Raw genomic sequence first — 20090 nt, 5'->3', positions numbered from 1 at the left:
CCCAAATCTGTGGTTTGGGACCTTGTATTCAATACAACATACAGATGATAGGCTCACACGCGTGGTATAGATAGGCCACAGGCGATGTGCACTTCCCAGGTGGCAGACCACATTTAACTGCCTTTCTCTTCCACCGAGAAAGCATGTCCAAATGCAAATTGCCGAGACTATTTCGATAGCAATAACCTTGAATCTCATTTCTCTTACGGTTACACAGAAATAGTTTTGTTTTGTTTTTTAAGTTTTATTTATTTTTGAGAGAGAGAGATAGAGTGAGCCAGGAGTGAGGGAGGACCAGAGAGAGAGGGAGGGAGAGGATCCTAAGCAAGTTCTGTGCTGTCGGGTCAGAGCCCAACATGGGACCCTGACCCATGAACTGTGAGATCATGACTGGAGCCAAAATCAAGGGTTGGATGCTTACTTAACCAACTGAGCCACCCAGGCTCAGGAATAGTTTTGGGTGTTTCTTAATGATAGTTTGACTTTGACAGTCAAGGAAAAAGAGCAAAAGATCCCGGGCTGTATTCTTGAGACTTGCAAATTCACTGCCCCCAGCTTAATTCTTGGCCTCTGAATGAACATACTGATTTTGGAAGTGGTAAAGGGAAGTTCTCTAGGAGCCCAGCGGGGGAGCGGGGTTGGGGGTAGGGGAGGATGGGGTAGGGGGAAGGGAAGGGAAAAGTAAGGAGGCCTGAGAAACCCAGAACAAAGGGGAATGTTTGCCGCAAGGGAAGTGTCAGAATTGTACCGTTTTATACGTGGTGTAGAAATTTTGTGACCATGTGGGTCCGTTTACATTATGGACCATGTGGGTCCATTCTTCTGTTGATTGCATTTACTTGCGTTATGAATCCTGCAAGACAAGGACATACAGTTTTTGCTTTGAAATAATTAAGCGTGAAAAAAAATCACGTTTTATATAGGTACCAAGACATTTACCATTTACGAGGCATTTCAGCCCTTCCTAAAAATTCAGCTTTTTCTCCCTGGTCCCTGTGTTTTTATTCTGAACAGCTCCCTGTAGCATTTCTCATAGCCCAGATCTGCTGGTGTTGAATGCTTGGTTTTCTTTTTTCTGAAACGTCTTGATTTCCTCTTCATTCTCGAAGGATATTTTTCACTGCATAGAGGATTCTGGATTGACAGGTCGGTTTGTTTTCTCAGCACTTCAAAGATGTCATGCCATTGTTTGTGGTTGCCCTGGTATTTGATGAGAAGCGCATGGACATTCAGATCATTCTTTCCCGGTATGGAATGTGCAGTTTTTCACTGCTGGCTTTCAAGATTTCCTCTTTTTGTTTGTTTGTTTGTTTGTTTGTTTGTTTGTTTTGTTTGTTTTCAGCAGTAGGACTATGACATCTCTAGACGTACGCGTGCATGGGTGTGTGTCTTCAACCTGTTTGGCTTTTGCTAAACATCTTCAGCGTGTAAATTCATGTTTTCCACTAAATTCGGGATGTTTCAGCCATTTTCACATTTGTTTTCTTCTCCATTCTCTCTCTGTTTGCCTTCTGGAACTCCACATACCATACCTTAGACCTTTTGAGGTTGTCCCCCCGCCTCGCCCCCAGTCCCTAATGTTTTTGGTGCATTTTTTAAAATCACTTTTTCTCTTTAAATTGGGTAATTCCTGTGCATGTATCTTCCAATTCGCTAATTCTTTCCCACCTCATATCACCATTCTGTTGTTAAACCCATCCAGCAAGTTTTTTTTTTAATTTGATACGTATATTTTCCAGTTCTTGAATTTCTTTTTTTTTTTTAATTTTTTTAATGTTTATTTATTTTTGAGACAGAGACAGAGCATGAGTGGGGGAGGGGCAGAGAGAGAGGGAGACCCAGAATCTGAAACAGGCTCCAGGCTCCGAGCTGTCAGCACAGAGCCCGACGCGGGGCTCGAACTCACAGACCGTGAGATCTTGACCTGAGCCAAAGTCGGAAGCTCAACCGACTAAGCCACCCAGGCGCCCCATTCAGTTCTTGAATTTCTATTTCGTTCTTTTCACAGTTGCTATTTCTTTTAGATCTCCTACCTTTTCATTTATTACAAGTGCCCTTTCCCTTACCTCATCGAACACCATCGTAACAGCCGCTTTAACGCGATGTCTGATACTGGCGACCTCTGGAATTGGGGTTGGCATCATTGATGGTCTTTCCCTTGAGAATGGGTCACATTTATACAAGTTCTGTTGCGGAGATCCTGGATCTTGCTTTATTCATCCAAAAAGCGTTGATACTTGGAGCAGGCAAGCAACTCAGATGGATGGAATGTGCAAACGGCCTCGCAGTCGGTGTTGGTCAGCCCAACCCTAGTCCAGCCCGTGTGGCGTTTAGCTGGGGTGCTTCGAGGCTTCTCCCCGCATGCCCGGGTGAGGGTTTCCCAGCGACTGGGCAGAGTTAATACACAGAACTTAAGGCTCCTGTCCTCCAGCACTCTCATTTCAGGATTTCCCCTGAATTTTTCACACCTCTGGTTACCCCCGTTTTGCCCTCCATTTGATCGGGCCGAAACCTCTCACAGGTTCTCTGTGTGTTCACTTTCCCCACCACATAGCAACTGTGATGGGCGCTCGGGCCAAAGTCCTGAAAAGCAGGAAAGTTAGCCTGGGTTAGTCCCTCGTTCCAAATGTCAGCTCTCCTCTTAAATCCTGCCCGCCTTTCTTTGCTCTCCAGAACCTGCCAGGGGTTGTTTGCTTCTGTTTTGTCCTGAGTTTATATTCTCTATCTGCAGGGGGGTCGGTCTGTTAAGAGCTTGAAACCCCAGACCAGAGACCTCATCTTTCCCGTGGAGATTTGCATTTTGAACTAATGGTGCCATGTCTCTACCTCAGGCAGAGATGGACGTCTTGGAAACTTTTGCTAGAATTACCTGTTTGTTGTTTGTTTGTCTGTTTAATTCAGATAATTTAGATAGCTTTTAGTACCTACGTGGTCCAGGTGAAGCCAGCCTTCAAATGGGGGACCGCTTGGGCTTCAGCCTCAGCTACCTAATTATAATTTGCAATCATTAGGTTACAATTACCTAGTTATTTATTATTAGCAAATTGTTATAATTAGCAAGTCACGTGAATCCTTGGCTTGTAGCCTGAGGGGCCTGGCCAGCCCCAGAGTTCCTTTTCAGGATACAAAGTTTCTTTATATCCTTTATGTAAAAGTTCTTTATATCCTGTAGGCCTCTGGTCATCTGCTACAAGTAGCTTGAAGTCTCTGAATTAATCCACTTCATAGAATTCAAGTGATTAATTCCATATATTATATGGTAAAAAAGGACCTTCTGCTCCTGGAACATGTGGTCATGTGCTGTTGATTATATTTTCCCTTTATATCTCTATCTCAGCGTTCCTTAAAAATACGCAACCCCTAGGGGCGCCTGGGTGGCTCCGTCTGTTGAGCGTCCAACTTCGGCTTGGCTCATGATCTCGTGGTCCGTGAGTTCGAGCCCCGCATCAGGCTCTGTGCTGACAGCTCAGAGCCTGGAGCCTGTTTCGGATTCTGCGTCTCCCTTTCTCTCTGGCCCTTCCCTCTCGAGCTCTGTCTCTGTCTCTCTCTCTCAAAAATAAATAAACATTAAAAAAAAATACCCAACCCCTTCTTTCCCTTATACCTCACTTTTTCCTGGGCACAAATCACTAACTGAAAAGAATTATATATTATACATATATTTTAAGTTTATTTGAGAGAGCAAGCATGCGTGTGAGTGGTGGAGGGGCAGAGAGCGAGAGCGAGAGAGAGAGAGAAAGAGAGAGAGAGAGAATCCCAAGCAGGCTCTGCACTGTCAGCCCAGAGCCCAACGTGGGGCTCCATCTCACAAACCATGAGATCATGACCTGAGCCAGAATCGAGTCAGATGCTTACCCGACTGAGCCACCCAGGCACCCCTGAAAAGAATTATATCCTTAATCTGACGTCACATTTAAAACACACTTTTGTTTGTTTCTTAGGAAAAAATGCTGCAAGGGGTATAAATTTGTTCTTGGACAATGCATCCCAGAAGGTACGTAATGTAAAAGATTATGTCTTCTCACCTTGTTTGTGACTAATCGCTAGGTGTCTGTAGAGTTCCGATGTACGTAGAATGTACGTGGATTATCTGCGTGTGATTTCAGTTTTCTTCTGGCATTGGATTCTTCTAGTACACGTAGCGTGCTCCAGCTACATCGTTACCCGACAGGTACACCTATATTGAGTAATTCTCATATTTCAGGTTTTTTTAAGCTGAAGAGGCTATGATCCCGTCATCAGCATTTCATACACAGAGCACACACGTCCTCCTGACCTCTGTGTTTTTCACATGCTGAACTCAAAGCCCCTCCAAACACTCTGCTCAGCCCAGCACTAAAGGCGTAGAGCAGTGGGAGCAGCAGGTGCCCGGCTCTCAGGGCATACACACCCTCAAGCTGGTGAGATGGGGTATAGATTGCATGGAGTCAGACCTGAATTCTAATTCCAGTTTCCGTATTGCCTTAGCCCATTCTGGCTGCTGTAACAAAAATGCCATAGTCTGGTGCCTTACACAGCAAACGCTCATCTCTTAGTTCTGGAGGCTAAGCCAAAGACCAAGGTGCTGGAAAACTCCACGTCGGGTGAGAGCTTCCTCGTTCACTGACTGCCATCTCCTTGCTGTGTCCTTACGCGGCAGAAGGGGCAAGGGAGATTTCTGGGGGGTTCTTTTATAAAAGCATCAATCCCATTGGTGAGGGCTCTACCCTCATGATCTAAGCACCTCCCGAAGGCCCCCCCCCACCTCCCAATACCGTCACCTTGGAGGTTAAGATTTCAACATACGAATGTCAAGAGGACGCAAACGTTCAGTCCACAATACAAATCCTACCTTAGTTTTTGTGGGAAAGTATTTGTACTTGGCTCATGGTTGTTTTAAGAATATTACCACATGTTAAGTACTTGGAACGGAGGCTGGCTCTCATTAAGTGCTTGATAAATAACGGTTGCTGCTGTTGTGTTTAATAATAACTGTAATATGGGCGGTCGAGGCATTCGGGGCTGCAAGTGGTTGGAGCAGGCGCACAGCACAGAAAACCAGAGCAGTTCGAGGTGGTCTCCAGAAGGAGGGGGAGCCGGCTTCCCAAGGAAGGCTTCCCCCGGGGCCTACACGAATAGGAGGAAGAGAGCTGCAAAGGATTCCCGCGCTGATCCAGGAAACACTAAGCCCTGTCTGGAGAGCGCGAGATTAGTGTGCCTGGGGCTGGGGAGAGGTGGGAGGGTAATGAGAAAGAGGTTTCTTCACTGTCACCCAGGAAGCCAGATCTCTGGAAGAGGGCTTCTGGAAGACCAGAAGCCCAGCCGAGCCAATTCATGCTGCATTATCTCCTAGAGAGCAGGCTCTTTGTCAGAAATAAGTGAATCCCTCCCGTGTATTGCTCTCTTCGGTGAAAGGGCGGAAGAATTCACTAAACCATAGCAGGGGAGAAAGCTGCTTTAGGAAGAGTGGTTAGGAAGTCACTTAACGTAACGATGGTGTATGTGGCCTTGGGTCTTCCCGAGACAGACTTGTCTCACTGCCAGCCAGTTCTGTGGGTTAGAGCGTGGTGGAAAGCAACAACAACAAAGGTCCAAATAATTGCATTCTTGTATCAGCCAGCTTGTCCCAGTCCCCAGCTGTGTCCTTTATGTTGCAATTGGGCAGATACTAAGAAAATTAAGTTTGGACCCATCACTTTAAGATCTCAGCTAAAGACCTTGCCCAACCTGATTAAAAGCAGGTTATGTGGGCACCACAGACTTAGATCTTCTTTAAATGTTAGGTCTTGTGGTTTCAAACATCAGAGCCTACAAGCAGCGCCCCTCACCCTCAAGTGAGTCTGTGACACCTGTGATTAACGTAGCCTCACCATAATAACACTCTGTTCTGTTGCTTTCACTAGAACATTTAAGCGTTTTAATCTGTGGGAATAAGTCTGTGTGTGTGTGTGTGTGTGTGTGTGTGTGTGTGTGTGTGTGTGTGTGTCTGTCTCTGTCTGTCTTACTAAAGATCTCTTGAGTCATCAAGGTTTCTGTCACCAAGAATGCAAAGTATAAATGTAGAATTTCAGAAAAGATACGTGTATCAGTTAGGATTCTCCAGAGAAACAGGTTCATTTTAAGGATTTACTTGGAGGCTGGCAAATCAAATGTCCGTAGGGTCGACCGGAGACCCAGCAGAAAGTTACGGTTTGAATCAGAAGGCCTTCGGCCACCAAAATTCCCTCTTCCGTGGGGGAAGTCTTTTTTTCTAGTAAGGCTGTGAACTGATTGAATGGCCCCACCCACCTTTTGGAGGGCAATCTGCCTTATTCAGAGTCTACTGATTTATTTATTTTTTTTTTAATTTTTTTTTTCAACGTTTTTTATTTATTTTTGGGACAGAGAGAGACAGAGCATGAACGGGGGAGGGGCAGAGAGAGAGAGGGAGACACAGAATCGGAACCAGGCTCCAGGCTCCGAGCCATCAGCCCAGAGCCTGACGCGGGGCTCGAACTCCCGGACCGCGAGATCGTGACCTGGCTGAAGTCGGACGCTTAACCGACTGCGCCACCCAGGCGCCCCCAGAGTCTACTGATTTAAATGTCAATCCCATCTATTAACAAAAAAACAAAAAAAAAACATCTGCACGGAAACATTTAGAGTGTGTTTGACCAAATATCTGGGTACTGTGGCCTACCCACATTTGACACATAAAATGAACCATCACAGGTGGTAAAGAGACTAGAATGTTTAACCAAATCTGCTGAGTAGAAGCTGCAATTTAAAAGTTGTCTCCTATTTGTTGCTCTAAGTCAAAAGTCAACGACCTGTGGGCCAAACCTGACCCACTGCTTATTTTCGTACATAAAGTTTTATTGAGACACAACCACACTCACGCACTTGAGTATTTGTGGCCGCTTCTGCCCTACCACAGCAGAGTTGAGGAATGCTGGCCAACCAGATGTGCTTTGCTACGCCCTGCTGTGTTATTTTGATTGGCCAGAGTGATTGTTCGAGTCCAACCGTTATTAATTGAGCATAAACTGTAGAAAGAGAGTAGTGCCAGTTACTCTAGGGGACACAGTCCTTCCCAGATACCCAAACAATCATCAGAGCGAAGCCATAAAGGAAGTAGAAGAACAGGGCGAAGCTTTTGCCGTGGGTCAGGCACGGTGCTTCATGCGTCATCCGGGTTTACCTTCAGAAAAGCACCCTGAAGTCGGTATTCTTGTTACTCCTCTTTTACAGGTAAGCGACTTGAGGCTTAAAGGACCCGAGGTCACAGAGACAGTAGCAGAGCTGGGGGGGGGGGGGGGGGGTCTGGCTCCAGAACCTGGACCCTCCACCACGAGGCTGCATGGCCCCTACAGTGGGGCCTGCTACAGGGTGTAGGCATTCAGCAAACAAGGCAGAGCACAAAACATCGGGCTGACAGACCCACCCATCCCGCCTTCCTGTGTGGCGGGCGAGCAAAGCCAGGCTTGCTCCGCATCCAAATATCGTTTATCTATGTCAGCGCCCGGGGAAGAGAGCGCAGTGATTGAGATGCTGGATCTAGTCTGGAGGTGAAAATGCAGCCTGAGCGCCCGACTCCCAGCCGGAGTCCCTTCAGAGGCTCATTAAATACGTCTGTAAGGACTGCGCGGAAGAGATGCTTTAATTCTTTTCAAGTTAGGAGGGCATCCACGCCAGTTTGCTCGGAGATCTCCAGCCACTCGACCCCACCCAGCCCCTTCTCGGCACGTGGGGTCCGTCCTGGGCACACACGGCTACAACACACTTGGGGGGCCCAGCTCTGCAGCGCCCACACCGTCTCTGTTCCCAAGCCCCACTCACACTCCTCCTGCCCCCGCCTGACTGCCAGCCCCTGCCCTCCTCACACTGTGATGCCCACGCCCCTCACCAGGCCCGGCCTCTCTTTTAGTGTGCATCCGGAAGGAATCCCCTGTCTCTACCGCAGCTGGCGAAAGAGACAAAACAGGCCCCCAGGTAATGCCGCGGGGGCCCGGCCGTCTAGAACGTCTTTGCTCTCTAGATGAGGGACAGACACCAGAGGGCGAAGAGGTGACCCAGGGGAGGATCACAGGTGACGTTGGCATTTAAGTGGCCGTGCTGGGCACTAAGTTACCTGTTGTGCTACACAAAGAGTTCGTGCCCTCCCACACATGGCTGGCCACGCTTCCCGGGTCCCGAGCGGAATGCAGCCCGGAAGGTCTGCTCCAGACCCCGGGCGCGGTGGCCCCGCCCCCATCTGCTGAATGACTGAGGCTGATGTGCGCTCACGCTTGTCTATTTCAGATTACGATGTGTGTGCCGAGGCTCCCTGTGAACAGCAGTGCACGGATAACTTTGGCCGAGTGCTGTGTACCTGTTACCCGGGATACCGGTACGACCGGGAGAGACACCGGAAGCGGGAGAAGCCGTACTGCCTGGGTGCGTTGCCGCCACACGTTATCTTCCAGCTCCTGGGGGGATGATTCTGTCCTCTGCTGGACACTCTTCGTGGGTGGGACCAGCCCCCAGGAGCCGCTTTGATCTTTGTTTCTTCCCTTGTGTCCCGATACCCAGATGGAGTTGTGTTAGTACCAAAGCTAGCGGGCACCGGCTTTCGTTGTGGTGGTTTTTTTTCATTTTTTAAAAATGTTTATTTATTTATTTATTTTTGAGAAGGGAGAGAGAGCATGAGCAGGGGGACACAGAATCTGAAACAGGCTCCAGGCTCCGAGCTGTCGGCACGGAGCCCGACGCGGGGCTCGAACTCCCGGACCGCGAGATCATGACCTGAGCCGAAGTCGGACGCTTAACCGACTGAGCCACCCAGGCGCCCCTCGTTGTGGTTGTTTAAACCAACCACGGCCAAGGAATTCTTCAGGGAGCCAGTACCAGTCAGGTCCTAACAGGCGGTGAGACATTAGAGCAGGAGAAGGGGACCATCGTCAAGTGAAAAGCAGAGCGATGTCACGCAGAGTGTAAGCGGCCAGAAATGTTAAAAGCACAGACAGGTAAGAATCCACGTTCTCTCGGAAGACTAGGAAGAGAGGACTGGGAGTCAGGAAGAGACCACGTGGCAGGCAGGTTCAAGTGAGTCCGAGGGAGCTGAAGCCAGCCACCTGGAGCCCAGCTGAGAGGACTCAGCGCCACCCCTCGCCACCAGCGGGCTCCTTCCCCCATTGGCTTGGCTTTCCAGCCGCGCACTTTGCGAGTCCCGGAGACAGGTTGATGGGAATTGTTCCCTGAAGCCACGTGTTTCAGAGTGCGGTCAGCCTGTGGCTAACCTGTCTCGGAAACATCTGGGGTTCTTGCTTTTGCAAAAAACAACGATCCTGGCCTCGCCTCCAGAGCCTGAGGGGCGGGGCCGGATTCTGCATTTTACACAAATGCCTCGAGTGACTCACGTGCACATCAAGTCCGAGAATCAGCTGGAGGATGAACTGAGGAGCCAGGCAGACGATCCCAAGTGGAGAATAAATGAACTGTGATGAGCGGCCCCTCCTCCTCTGCCCCAGCGGGGACTCTAGCAAGTACCATTTAAGAGAAGCTGTAGACAGTAGCCTCCTGGCTTGTCCCCAGTGGCACCCCACGCTGACAAAGAGGAGGATGGAGACCACCAAGTGAGTGCAGCCGGGACCACTGGTGCCTCTTACAGAGAGTGCGATGTGCCATTCTGTCCTTCCGCGGTCCCAGGCGCGAGGGCTCTTCTTTGAGTTTGTGATAGCCACGGTACCCTGTGCTTCCCGTATGGGGGTCAGCAAAAGGGCATTCTGCTCAGAATTCCATCTGTTTCTCTCCTTTCAACCTTGCCCTCCCTCCCCTGGACAGTAGAGGCAGCTTCACGCTTAGGTCAAGGGCAGAGAAGGGCTTGTTTGATGGGCTCATGGCTCGTTTCCGCAGCTCACGGGCGGTCTGTCTGGGTCATTGATGACACCGAAATTTCCTGGGGAAAATTCTCTCCGTTAGACCCATCGTGACTATTTTCTTTCACCCGAAGTGGCTTTTCTTCTCCGGTTTCGTTACATCTCTTAACTGGGAAGGAGCCATTGACCCAAACTTGACCTTGGGTCACCATCCTGCTGCTCAGAACCCGGAGCCGTAAAGGGGAACGTAAAAGCCCTCGGCACACATGGGTCCTTGTAGAAATTCATGTCTCTGATGCCTGCTTTTCCATGTACATTGCTCTCCATCATCTCATTTTCTCTCCTGATTTTCCCGGTGAAGTATTTCGGGCAGGCATCGTTCGTGTTTTGTAGGTGGGAATTTTGAAGGCTAGGCACCGGTGGGGGGGGGGGGGGGGGGCGGGAACCAGGTCTCATGACTTGGTGGTGGCAGGACCACAATGGATCCCCATTACTGATCGGCTTGTCACCATGGTGACCCTGCCTGAGGCACTCCCTCGAGATGGCTCCTGTTTCTAGCGTCCTGCTTCATTCCAGCATTCTCGGAGGGAGGCTGGCAAAGGGTCCCCTGCAGACGTTCACAGGAAGGCCAAGCCCAATGTCCCCCTGTCCTTGGAAGAGAGTTCTCTGAAGCAGAGCCTTCTCTGCCTTTGGTCCAAACCCAGATATCGACGAGTGTGCCACCAGCAACGAGACACTGTGCGCCCACATCTGTGTCAACACCGTGGGCAGCTACCGCTGTGAATGCCGGGAGGGTTACATCCGGGAGGACGACGGGAGGACGTGCACCAAGGGAGACAAATACCCCAACGACACTGGTGAGTACTCCAAACGAAGCCACCCCAGGAGGTGGGCAGGCCCCCCGGGAGACCACTAGCATCCCTCCAGGAGCGGCGGGCAGGAAGGGGCATTTACGCGACTGGCAGGTGGCATCTGGGTGAGAGAGGAGGAGGACATCAGGTCGAGCCCCAGCAGAGCAAAGCCTGCCAGCAGTGAGGGTTGCGAGCCGGGGTGTATTTGAGGAAGCTCCCCACCAAGTGGAGGCTCTGGGCCCCAGTCAGTAGAACTTAGCTACGTGCTTGGACCCACCTCAGATGGGCAGCGAAGGGGCCAGAAACCCTGTGTTCTCTCAGAGAAAGGGTGGAAGATCGACAGGAAACCTTCCCATGCCCAGGAACCACGCACATCAATGCCGCCTGAAGTGCAGTCCGTGCCCCGTACCTGCCCAGATGCATTTGTCACCTGGTTCATCACTGGATAAAAAGAGAAGTGAGAGCGTTGAGACGTTTTTGTACCCATTCACTAGACGTTGTGTCTGAATCCAAAGATCTAGGCTGGCAGGTGGTCTAATTTTCCTAGTAATTGTAGTTTTCTAGAAAAAAAAATCCGAGTTTTGATCGTGTTTTGCAAATACAGTCCACGACGTAGCGCTGCAGTGTGAGAAGCCGGCCTTCAAGGTTTGAGAGGCTCGTGTATGTTATGTCAACCCCGTCCCACTGACCTGTCACTCGGGGATCCGATCAGCCCGGATGTTGGGTCGCTCCTTTAAGTTTGGAGGAAAGGAGCCCCTGTGCTGCTGTATCCAACACTCCTAGGCCTGGAAGCCGCTCCCGTAGTCCTGTGCTCAGGGCCCAGCTCTCCCCGGGCCCCCTCGGAAAGGGAGGTGACAGGACCCTGTCTGTCTGTCCGGGGAGGCTGGCTGGGCCATGGGCATCTCGGAGCAGGGAGGGGCTCCTGGGCAAAACCCACGTACCGGGACATGCAGGGGGGCGAAAAGGCCAAACAGTCTGGGCGCTCGGGAGGTCGTGATCCTTGGGTGTAGCCTGAAATTCACAAACGGGTAGAGGACCGTCGCCATCCACTGAGGGCAGCAAACAGCAAACAGCAAGCAGCTGCCTCGCATGGAAGAACTACAAAGGGAAATTCTGAGAACAACCGGCTTGAGTCACGAGGAGGCCACCGTATACTAGAAGTAGATGCAAAGTCTCTTTGGGGCCAGCCCAGGATTGGGCAATGTGGAATAATTTGGGCTTGGTGACACTTTGGAAAGCCTAAGGCATGTGGGGCCGGGGTGCCCAGAGGTGCTTAAAAGCAGGGGTAAGCAGCCTTTTTGGCCTAAGGGTTGATTGAGGGAAGGTGTTGGTGGGGCTTTTTTGTTTGTTTGTTTAAGTCAAAATAAAAATCACTTCCTTTTTGTCCCACGGTGAAGGCGGTGGGGGAGGGGCACAGTGTGTCACTTACCTGTTTGATTATCTCCTTTACTGGAAGGAAGGAATCCTTTGGAAAATGAGATGCGGCCTTTCAGCCGCTGACATGTCAGTTCTAGGGCCATCTTGAAAGCTAGCAACAAGAAAGCCGCTTTCTAATTTCTCTTTTTGGAATTGGGTTTCCAGCTATGCTCTGAGCCAGGGAGCCGGGGCCTGTGAGCCAGGAACCTGGCAACTCCATTGCCTCCTTGCCTTAATTTATATCCGGGTGGAATCTGTTTACTTGGGCATGACGGGCAGCGCTGAGCAACGCAGTCTAGAGCTTTCCTATCAGAAGTTGCAACAGTAGACGTTTACTGCTGCGTGCCAGGGTGGGATTCGATGCGGGGGGGGGGGGGGGGGGGGGGGGGGGCGGATCTCCAAAGAACAGGACCTGGCCTCACCTGTGAGGGTTCCCTCCCAGAGACCCGGCCTTAATTAACAGAAAATTAACCAGAGAAGCTGGACGGAACATCCAGAGGCAGGGCAGGACTTTATGCGGACATGAACTTCTTCTCTGGTCTCGGGCTCCCTCCCTGTGCAGCACCCTAGGGAGAGCTCTTGCCAGAGTGCAGGGACCAGGTGGGACTGGTGGGAGACGCTCACCTCCTCCCACCTCGTGTAGACCCAGACCAGCAAGAGCAGGGCGGAGGCACAGGAACGTCACCATTGTGTCTTTGCCGTTGGCAGTCTACGGAGCTTACGTTTTGTCTTCAGACCGTAGGTAGTCCTCTGTCTTCTTCCCCGAGGTGCGAATTGTACCACTTGAACATTTTTTGCGTGGCACCCAAGAAGTGTTAGTGTGAGAGGTCAAGTTCAAGAGATCAAGAATTCTAAAGCGGTGAGCAGTTTGGCTTCTGCGGCTGAGAATTCAGGGAGAAACTGAAGCGGTCGCAATCGTAAGGGATGGACACGTGCTACGTTTCGTGCACCGTCTCTAAGATTCCTTTGATTTAAAGGCGGACCTCTTCTGACCATCTGCTGCCCCGGTTCCCCCACGTTGTATTCTCTTTCTTTAGAAATGTCTGCGTTCGGATGTTTGGGGAAGAACACGTTACTACACCCACTTAAGGGTTCATGGTGCTTGTGCACGAAAAGCTCGGAGATTGCCTTTTTCAGAAATGTCAATTTTGATGAAGCCTGAATGTCCCCCAAATTATTTAAGTTTGTTTTGAGAGAAAGAGCACCAGCAGGGGAGGGGCAGAGAGAGGGGGGCGGGGGGGGGGAGTGTAGAGAGAGAATCCCAAGCAGGCTCTGCACTGTCAGCCCAGAGTCTGATGTGGGGCTCAGCCTCACGAACCGTGAGCGCGTGACCTGAGCCGAAATCAGGAGTGGATGCTTAACCCTACTGAGCCACCCAGGTGCCCCTCCCCAAGTTATTTTCTTAAGATAATCCCTATGAGCATCTCACAGATGATAGGGTCCTGGAGATTACCATTTGGAAAATCCTAACTCGTTAACATCAAAGGCCTAAGCTCGGGGGTTGAGCTTGGTAGGTCATCTGGTTGACTTTTAGGCAAGGACGTCTTCATCGCTAGACGAAGCGGCCAAAGTCCAGAGGGAAGCCTCTTGCTGCAGACTACAGAGCATCTGATGAGCCAGGGCGGGACTCCTCTGTCCTAGCCTACGGAGAGAACGTTTGTTCCTGTTTACGGTGACCTTAAATGGGAGCTGACTTTCCGTGCAATTAGTGAGAACCGTCTGGAGGGTATACCATTGAGCTTTATCGGGACATAAAACTCGTTGCACAGATAAGCCTAGGCTGCAAATTCTCTCTCCTCGCTCTTCCTCCTCCAGATATAACAGCTACCAATACTTTAAAAACAAACACACACACACACACACACACACACACACACACACACACACACACACACAAAATACCAAAGCTTCAACCTCACTGTCTGTTGAATCACAGTCCCCTGCCGCGGGCTGCCGCATTAGAAAAGAATTTCTCAGGGTTTAATTTGCAGTCACCGGTGCCTGTTGGATTCACCACACACGCAACACGGGACTAGCATTTGGTTTTCGTATTTTACTAAGAAAAACATTCCAACGGCAGTAACCGAGAACGTCAGGAGGGTAGGGACGGAGAGGAAGAACTCTCATAATGAAAACTGTGAGAGAGGACAGGCGTGTCGTGTGCCCTGACTGTTAGGGTCCTAACCCGAGTGACGGGCCACGGAGAAGGTGGGGCCCTGCTGGCCCTGGCAGCGAAAACAAGCGCCCCGGTTGTGTCTCTTTGACAACCGCGATGCCGTGGAAAGTTCCTTGGCTTGGAAGCCGGGAGAGCTGGCCCGGAGCTGCTTCAGTATCAACCGCGGAGTGTCGCGGGGCAGGCCCCGGGCCTCGGCTTCCTGCTGTGTAGGAAGACAAGAGAGTGGGACTGGGTGAGCCCCGAAGCCCCTCTTGCCCTCCCTCACCTTTTCCATAACTTGCTGCGATGCAGCATAAGTAATCGGAGCCCGACCGGCCCGGTGAGCCCTTCAGTCCTCACCGCTTTGCCCTCCATCTGTGCGAGTGCCAAAGCTCAGCGGCGTGGCCAGCTTCGACACCTCAACCGAGAACTTTCCTTACAGTATCTAAAAGATGAATAACGAACATCCAGATATTTGGCCCAGCGACGGGGAAAGTTAGCCGGATGAGCCCTGCGTCTGGGACAGCACAGCCAGTCTAAGCAGCTTCATCTGCTGTGGACTAATTCACAAAACGAATATTTCATCATGGTTAAGTTTTTTTCATGAAGAGATAATGATCATTGGGTATAAACACATGTGATCTAAAAATCTCCTTTCCCCATCCCCCCCCCTTTTTTTTTCCTTCACCTCGTCCCATGTCTGTGATGTTATAGCCGGAGGAATTTAAAAGTCAAACACAGCCTCAGCTCACTCTTAGAAAAGCGTGTGGAGAGCAGAAGGGGCGGCCTCGAAACTGCCCCTGCCGGTTGAAGGGTGGCCGTGTACACACAGGCACGGTGACACAAGCCGTCTGGCTACCAGACAAGAATGGCGGGCCGGTTCAGACACTCCAGGGAGTCTGTGTAGCACCGATGGGGAGACAAATTTAAGGACACAGTGGCTCCGTGGTAATTAGCTTACTGCTCTGTTTTTCCACTTGTGTTTACTTTCTGATAGACTGACTGCGGGACCCCCGGCGTCCCTTATTACAGTTCAAAGTGTCAGGGACGGCCAGGTGTTTCATGTAACTTTCAAGCTCCACTAATCCATAGATCAGTGGTTCCACCCGGGGAGCTTTAAACATTGCCGATCCTGTTCCCTTGCTGCAACCCCCAGATGGGTGGGGTGCAACACAGTGGTATTTTTTTTAACCCCTCCCCCTCCCCCAGGTGGTTATCACCTGCCAGCAGGGTGGAGACCGGCTGCCCAGGGCCCAAATCTGCACCATCAGCTTTTCAAAACAAACCTCCGTTGGCTTGTGACATTGCCCACATGAGACATACTGGGAACATTCTCTAGTTTCCCTTGAGTTTCTTGAGATCTTCTTCTTTCTACTGCTTACGATGTGTATCGCCGACAGTAGTAAAAATTAGAGCTACATGCCCCCATGTGGCTAATCAATAATAATGCACCTTTAGAATCTGAACTGGTAGGAGCAAAATGTTAAGTAACCCCTCCCTTAACAGGGGCTGCTCACAGTTGGGAATGTTCGGTGACCAGAGCGTGAATTGAGAGGTCTGAAAACATGCAGAATCGAAGAGGTCTACGCAGACTTCTAAATGAATCGTTAACGCACGCACAGGATGGTTTTAGCTCCACATTTGACAAATTGCGGGACAGATGAGCCCCAATTCAGAACAGACTGCATGCTCCGGGCCTACACACGGAATTAATTTATCTTCAGACCATCTGAGAGCTCCTTCCAAAGGGTGATGTAAGGAACTGTTATTTTGTAAGGAACTTCCTACCGATAATAACATTTATGGAGCACTTGCCCTGTACTGGGCCCTGTTCTAGGAACTTACAGGTGTCACTTCATTGATGCCAAAGCAACCGAGGTGATCGAGGCTTTTGTCATTTTATTATTTGAGGAATGTGCCCGGAAGCTGTGGCCACCAACCCACTGGGTACTAAGTGGCAGCATCGGGATCCAAATTCTGATCATCTGCCTCCACCAGAGCCTGGGTTCCTTGCTACTGTGTCAGTCCCTGTCTGTAGAAGATTGACAAATCCTTTGGACACAGTCCGTCTTGAGGTCTGTGTTCTGATAATTACACAAAGGGACAGAGAACAGACCAGGCGTTTTCCAGGTGAAAGTCCCTCAGCAGAGCTTATCCCCAGGAGTGGTGATGGTTGAACAGGCAAGTGCTTCAGGGTCCCTCGGAGGACTCTGGTGGAGCTATGCACTAGGACCCGCTCCCAGGATTGCGGATTTCTGAGAGCAGGTTACATGCTGCTGCTGGCCCAGCAGTCACACGACGACCACTGTCCTGGGCTCCTCCTGGCAGAGAGCTCTCGGATGTTCTAAACGCAACTCCCAACACCAGGCTCACCGCATCCCCCGATGCCACATTCGGAACCTGCAAGTCCCCAGCCTGTGTACACAGGGAGACCTGAAGCAAGTTACGCTTCCTTATCTGGAAAGGAAAGATCGAACCAAAGATACATCGCTTCTAACACTCTGTGATCTAAATAGAGTCTAGAACCTGGTAGGGAGGCTTACTCTTCTTGTGAAAATACCAAGTCGCCTTCATCACACCGGCACTTGGAAAATTCAGCCGAGTATATGGAAGCAGAAATGGAAAGACGGGCTTCTAACTCTTGTTCGCGGCGGCCTGGCTCTCCAGCAGGGCTGGTTCCTTACAGAGGCGGATCACAAATTGTTAACTGGGCATCTTCGATTGCTTTGCATCCTCACGGCGTCACACGGCCTGGCGAGTAGCAGATGCTCCGGAAGTGGATAAGAGGGAGAGAGGGGAGGGATGGATAAATGGATGGATGAACAGACAGGTGGATGGGAGAGAGAAATGGATGGGAAGCAGGGATGGGACTGTATGAATTGACCAGTAGAAGGGCTGGAATGGATGGATGCTAGGTAGGCAGAGAGGATGTCCTCCAGCCGTCCTTCCGTACTAACAGACCTAATAAACCTGCAGCTGGGGTCATCTCTTTATGCCGGGGTCCACCCTTCTCGGCCATCAGCACGCCCAGAGCTGGTCAGGCTTCAGGCCTTCACCACCAAGTGCTCTCTTGCGTGGAAATGCCCTTGTGTCGCTCTTTTATGCTGAAGACTGATCTCAGTAACTGGCTGTCCTCACATGAGTTCAAGTTCTGCAAGCAAGTAGGACTGTAAATGGGTACATTAAACGTGGCTAAAGAGCCCAGAGGAAATTGCCTGATTTGTAGAAAAGGCCTTGGGCTCCGATTCGGGATACCTCAATTCCAGTAGCCTACGTCAGCGGACTTGCGAGATGGCTTCCAGAAAGTCACCGGATGTCGGTTTTCCCTCGTCCTGTTTGCGTTAATTTCTGTCCTTCAAGGATCCTTCAAGCAAAGGGCTGGAGGGGTCCGAAGACTGAGCCAGGCACCCTCTCCTGTTTCTTACAGTTTCTGTGCCAGCTCGTCCACAGACCTCCCCTCGCTCACCACCGTAGTATCCTTCCAATGCTGTGGTTCAGGAAACTGGGGCTCACCGAGGCCGGATGACTTGCCCAGGATTCCTCAGCTACTCCTCGACAGAGCTGGGCTGTGGAGCCAGGACAGTAGCGCCGTGGAGGCCTTGCTCTTAACCATTCCATTTTGCCACCTCCAAGCAAAGACCTCTGTCCTCCTCCTAACTCACTTATTACACAGCTCTAATGTGGGTCCACATCATTCCCCAAGCGTACGAACTGGCCGTGCGGGTGGGGACGGTTAGCATGGGACATGGGAATTGACGAGGTGGCCCCATTACATCACATACACGTAGGTGGATTTAAAAAGAGACTGCCAGGGGCACCTGGGTGGCTCAGTCGGTTGAGTGGCCGACTTCGGCTCAGGTCACGATCTTGCGGGTGATGAATTCGAGCCCCCACATCGGGCTCCCTGCTGTCCGTGCCAAGCCCGCTTCGGATCACCTGTCCCCCTCCCTCTGCCCCTCCCCCCCCCAGGCACCCTCTCTCAAAAATAAACATTAAAAAAATGACATTAAAAAAGACTGCCACGTTCCTGTGGATTCACGTGCATTTCCCAGTCTTTCAAAACCTAAGCTAGAGGTCGGCCCTGCTGCTTTTGGTAACTTAGAGACTGAGCACTGCTTCGCTGGCTTGAGAAGTGTGTTCCAAGCAGGGGCGCTCCAAGCCTCAGGCTTCTGTGAGGGGCAGGGACCTAGGGGGGGTGACGGGTGAGCTCCGAGCCTCCCCCGGCTATGCTGCCTGTGCTAGTTGCCATGTTGCCCCCCACCCCAAGGCCCACCCCACCTCCCAAAGAGCAGAAACGCCCGCCACCACGTAGATCACCGAGCAGGGGACTGACCCCGTTGGAGAAAGCCGCTGGGCTTGGTGAGCAAGGTTCGTGTGAGCGTGGGGCTCTCCTGACACCCAGGGCGGCCATCTGTTTCCCAGGTTTGCCATACAGAGCCACCAACTAGGTGGCTTAAAGGGCAGAGATGTATGATGTCTGTTCTGCAGGCTACCAGTCTGGGATCAAGGTGTCGGCGGGGCTGTTTCCCTGCCCCGTGCCCCTCTCCTCGCTTCTGGGGTTTGCCCGCGGTCGTTGGCATTCCTTGGCTCCTGCTGAACCTACCTGATCTCTGCCTTCACCTTCACGTGGTGCTGCCCCCGGGTGTGCCTCGATGTCCTGAGTCGTCCTTTTTATAAGAATACCAGCATCTGTCTGTCTGCCCCTCTCTCTCTCTCTCAAAAATAAACTTAAAAAAATACCAGTCACATTGATTCCAGGCCCGGCCTGTGACCATATGATGTCATCCTAACTAATTACGTCAGCAATGACCCTGTTTCTGAATAAGGTCACATTCTGAGGCACTGGGGATCAGGGCTTCAACATACGAAGTTTGGCAGAAAAACAGTTCAGCCTATGGCACGCTATTTCACAAATTTTTTTTTTAATTTTTTTTTTAACGTTTATTTATTTTTGGGACAGAGAGAGACAGAGCATGAACGGGGGAGGGGCAGAGAGAGAGGGAGACACAGAATCGGAAGCAGGCTCCAGGCTCCGAGCCATCAGCCCAGAGCCGGACGCGGGGCTCGAACTCCCGGACCGCGAGATCGTGACCTGGCTGAAGTCGGACGCTTAACCGACTGCGCCACCCAGGCGCCCCCACAAATATTTTTTGAGCAGCCACTGTGTGAGCTATGGGCAATTCCAGTCCTCAGGTGGCTTACACTCTGGTGCTGGGAACCACTCTGCAGAGAAGTCTAGAACATGCTGCCTGACCTCAGGACTGTGGTATCTCTGTAGAGAGGGAGGACAGGCTTCATGGAACATCTGAACTGGGTCTTGATAGCTGATGGGTCTCCGTGAACGGAGGCAGCAAAGAGGGCTTCCCAGAAGAGGGGAATAATAAAAGTACACGAGCCTAGAAGGACGAGAAGGGACTTAGAGGGACCCCAGCTGCGTTCTAGATCGCCATGGTGGTTCTCTGCACCCCCAGCCCAACCCCAAAGGCTTTCTGAGCTCGGCACGTTTGCCTGTCCCTGGGTGTCAAAGTGCCCTACCCGACCCCAACGACATATTCACACAGCCTCTCGTCCCACAGACACCTTTCACACACAGCTTGGTGGTCTGCACCCACTCATCTCAGCGAGATGACCTCTGGTAGCCAGTCTCCCCCCCCCCCCCCCCCACCACGCAGGCTTGTGCAGCCCATTTCAATGCCCGTAAGCTGAGAGTTGGGTGAATTTGAGGGTGAATGGTTGACCACGTCACTGTTCAAGTCACCCATTCTTTCTTTCCCAAATACAATTTCACAAAGAGCTCTTGGAGCTGCTAATGCTCTATGAGACAGCACTGGGACCCTTCCAGTGGACAGCCAG

General features: G+C 51.2%; 1 protein-coding gene across 7 annotated transcripts in view; it reads left to right on the top strand.

Annotated features, from left to right (window-relative positions):
* Positions 1 to 20090, top strand: part of CCBE1 (collagen and calcium binding EGF domains 1) — a 250128-nt gene that overhangs the window by 192572 nt on the left and 37466 nt on the right. For all 7 annotated transcript variants that reach the window (XM_045042434.1, XM_045042432.1, XM_045042431.1 and 4 more), the window contains 3 exons: positions 3942 to 3994; positions 8260 to 8394; positions 10520 to 10672. In XM_045042434.1, coding sequence (XP_044898369.1) covers positions 3942 to 3994; positions 8260 to 8394; positions 10520 to 10672 — 341 coding nt within the window. The remainder of the gene's footprint in view (positions 1 to 3941; positions 3995 to 8259; positions 8395 to 10519; positions 10673 to 20090) is intronic.

This window comes from Felis catus, chromosome D3, assembly GCF_018350175.1.
Source record: "Felis catus isolate Fca126 chromosome D3, F.catus_Fca126_mat1.0, whole genome shotgun sequence".
Classification (NCBI taxonomy): Eukaryota; Metazoa; Chordata; class Mammalia; order Carnivora; family Felidae; genus Felis; species Felis catus.
The sequence above is the reverse complement of the archived record's forward strand: the minus strand, read 5'-3'. Positions and strand labels throughout refer to the sequence as shown.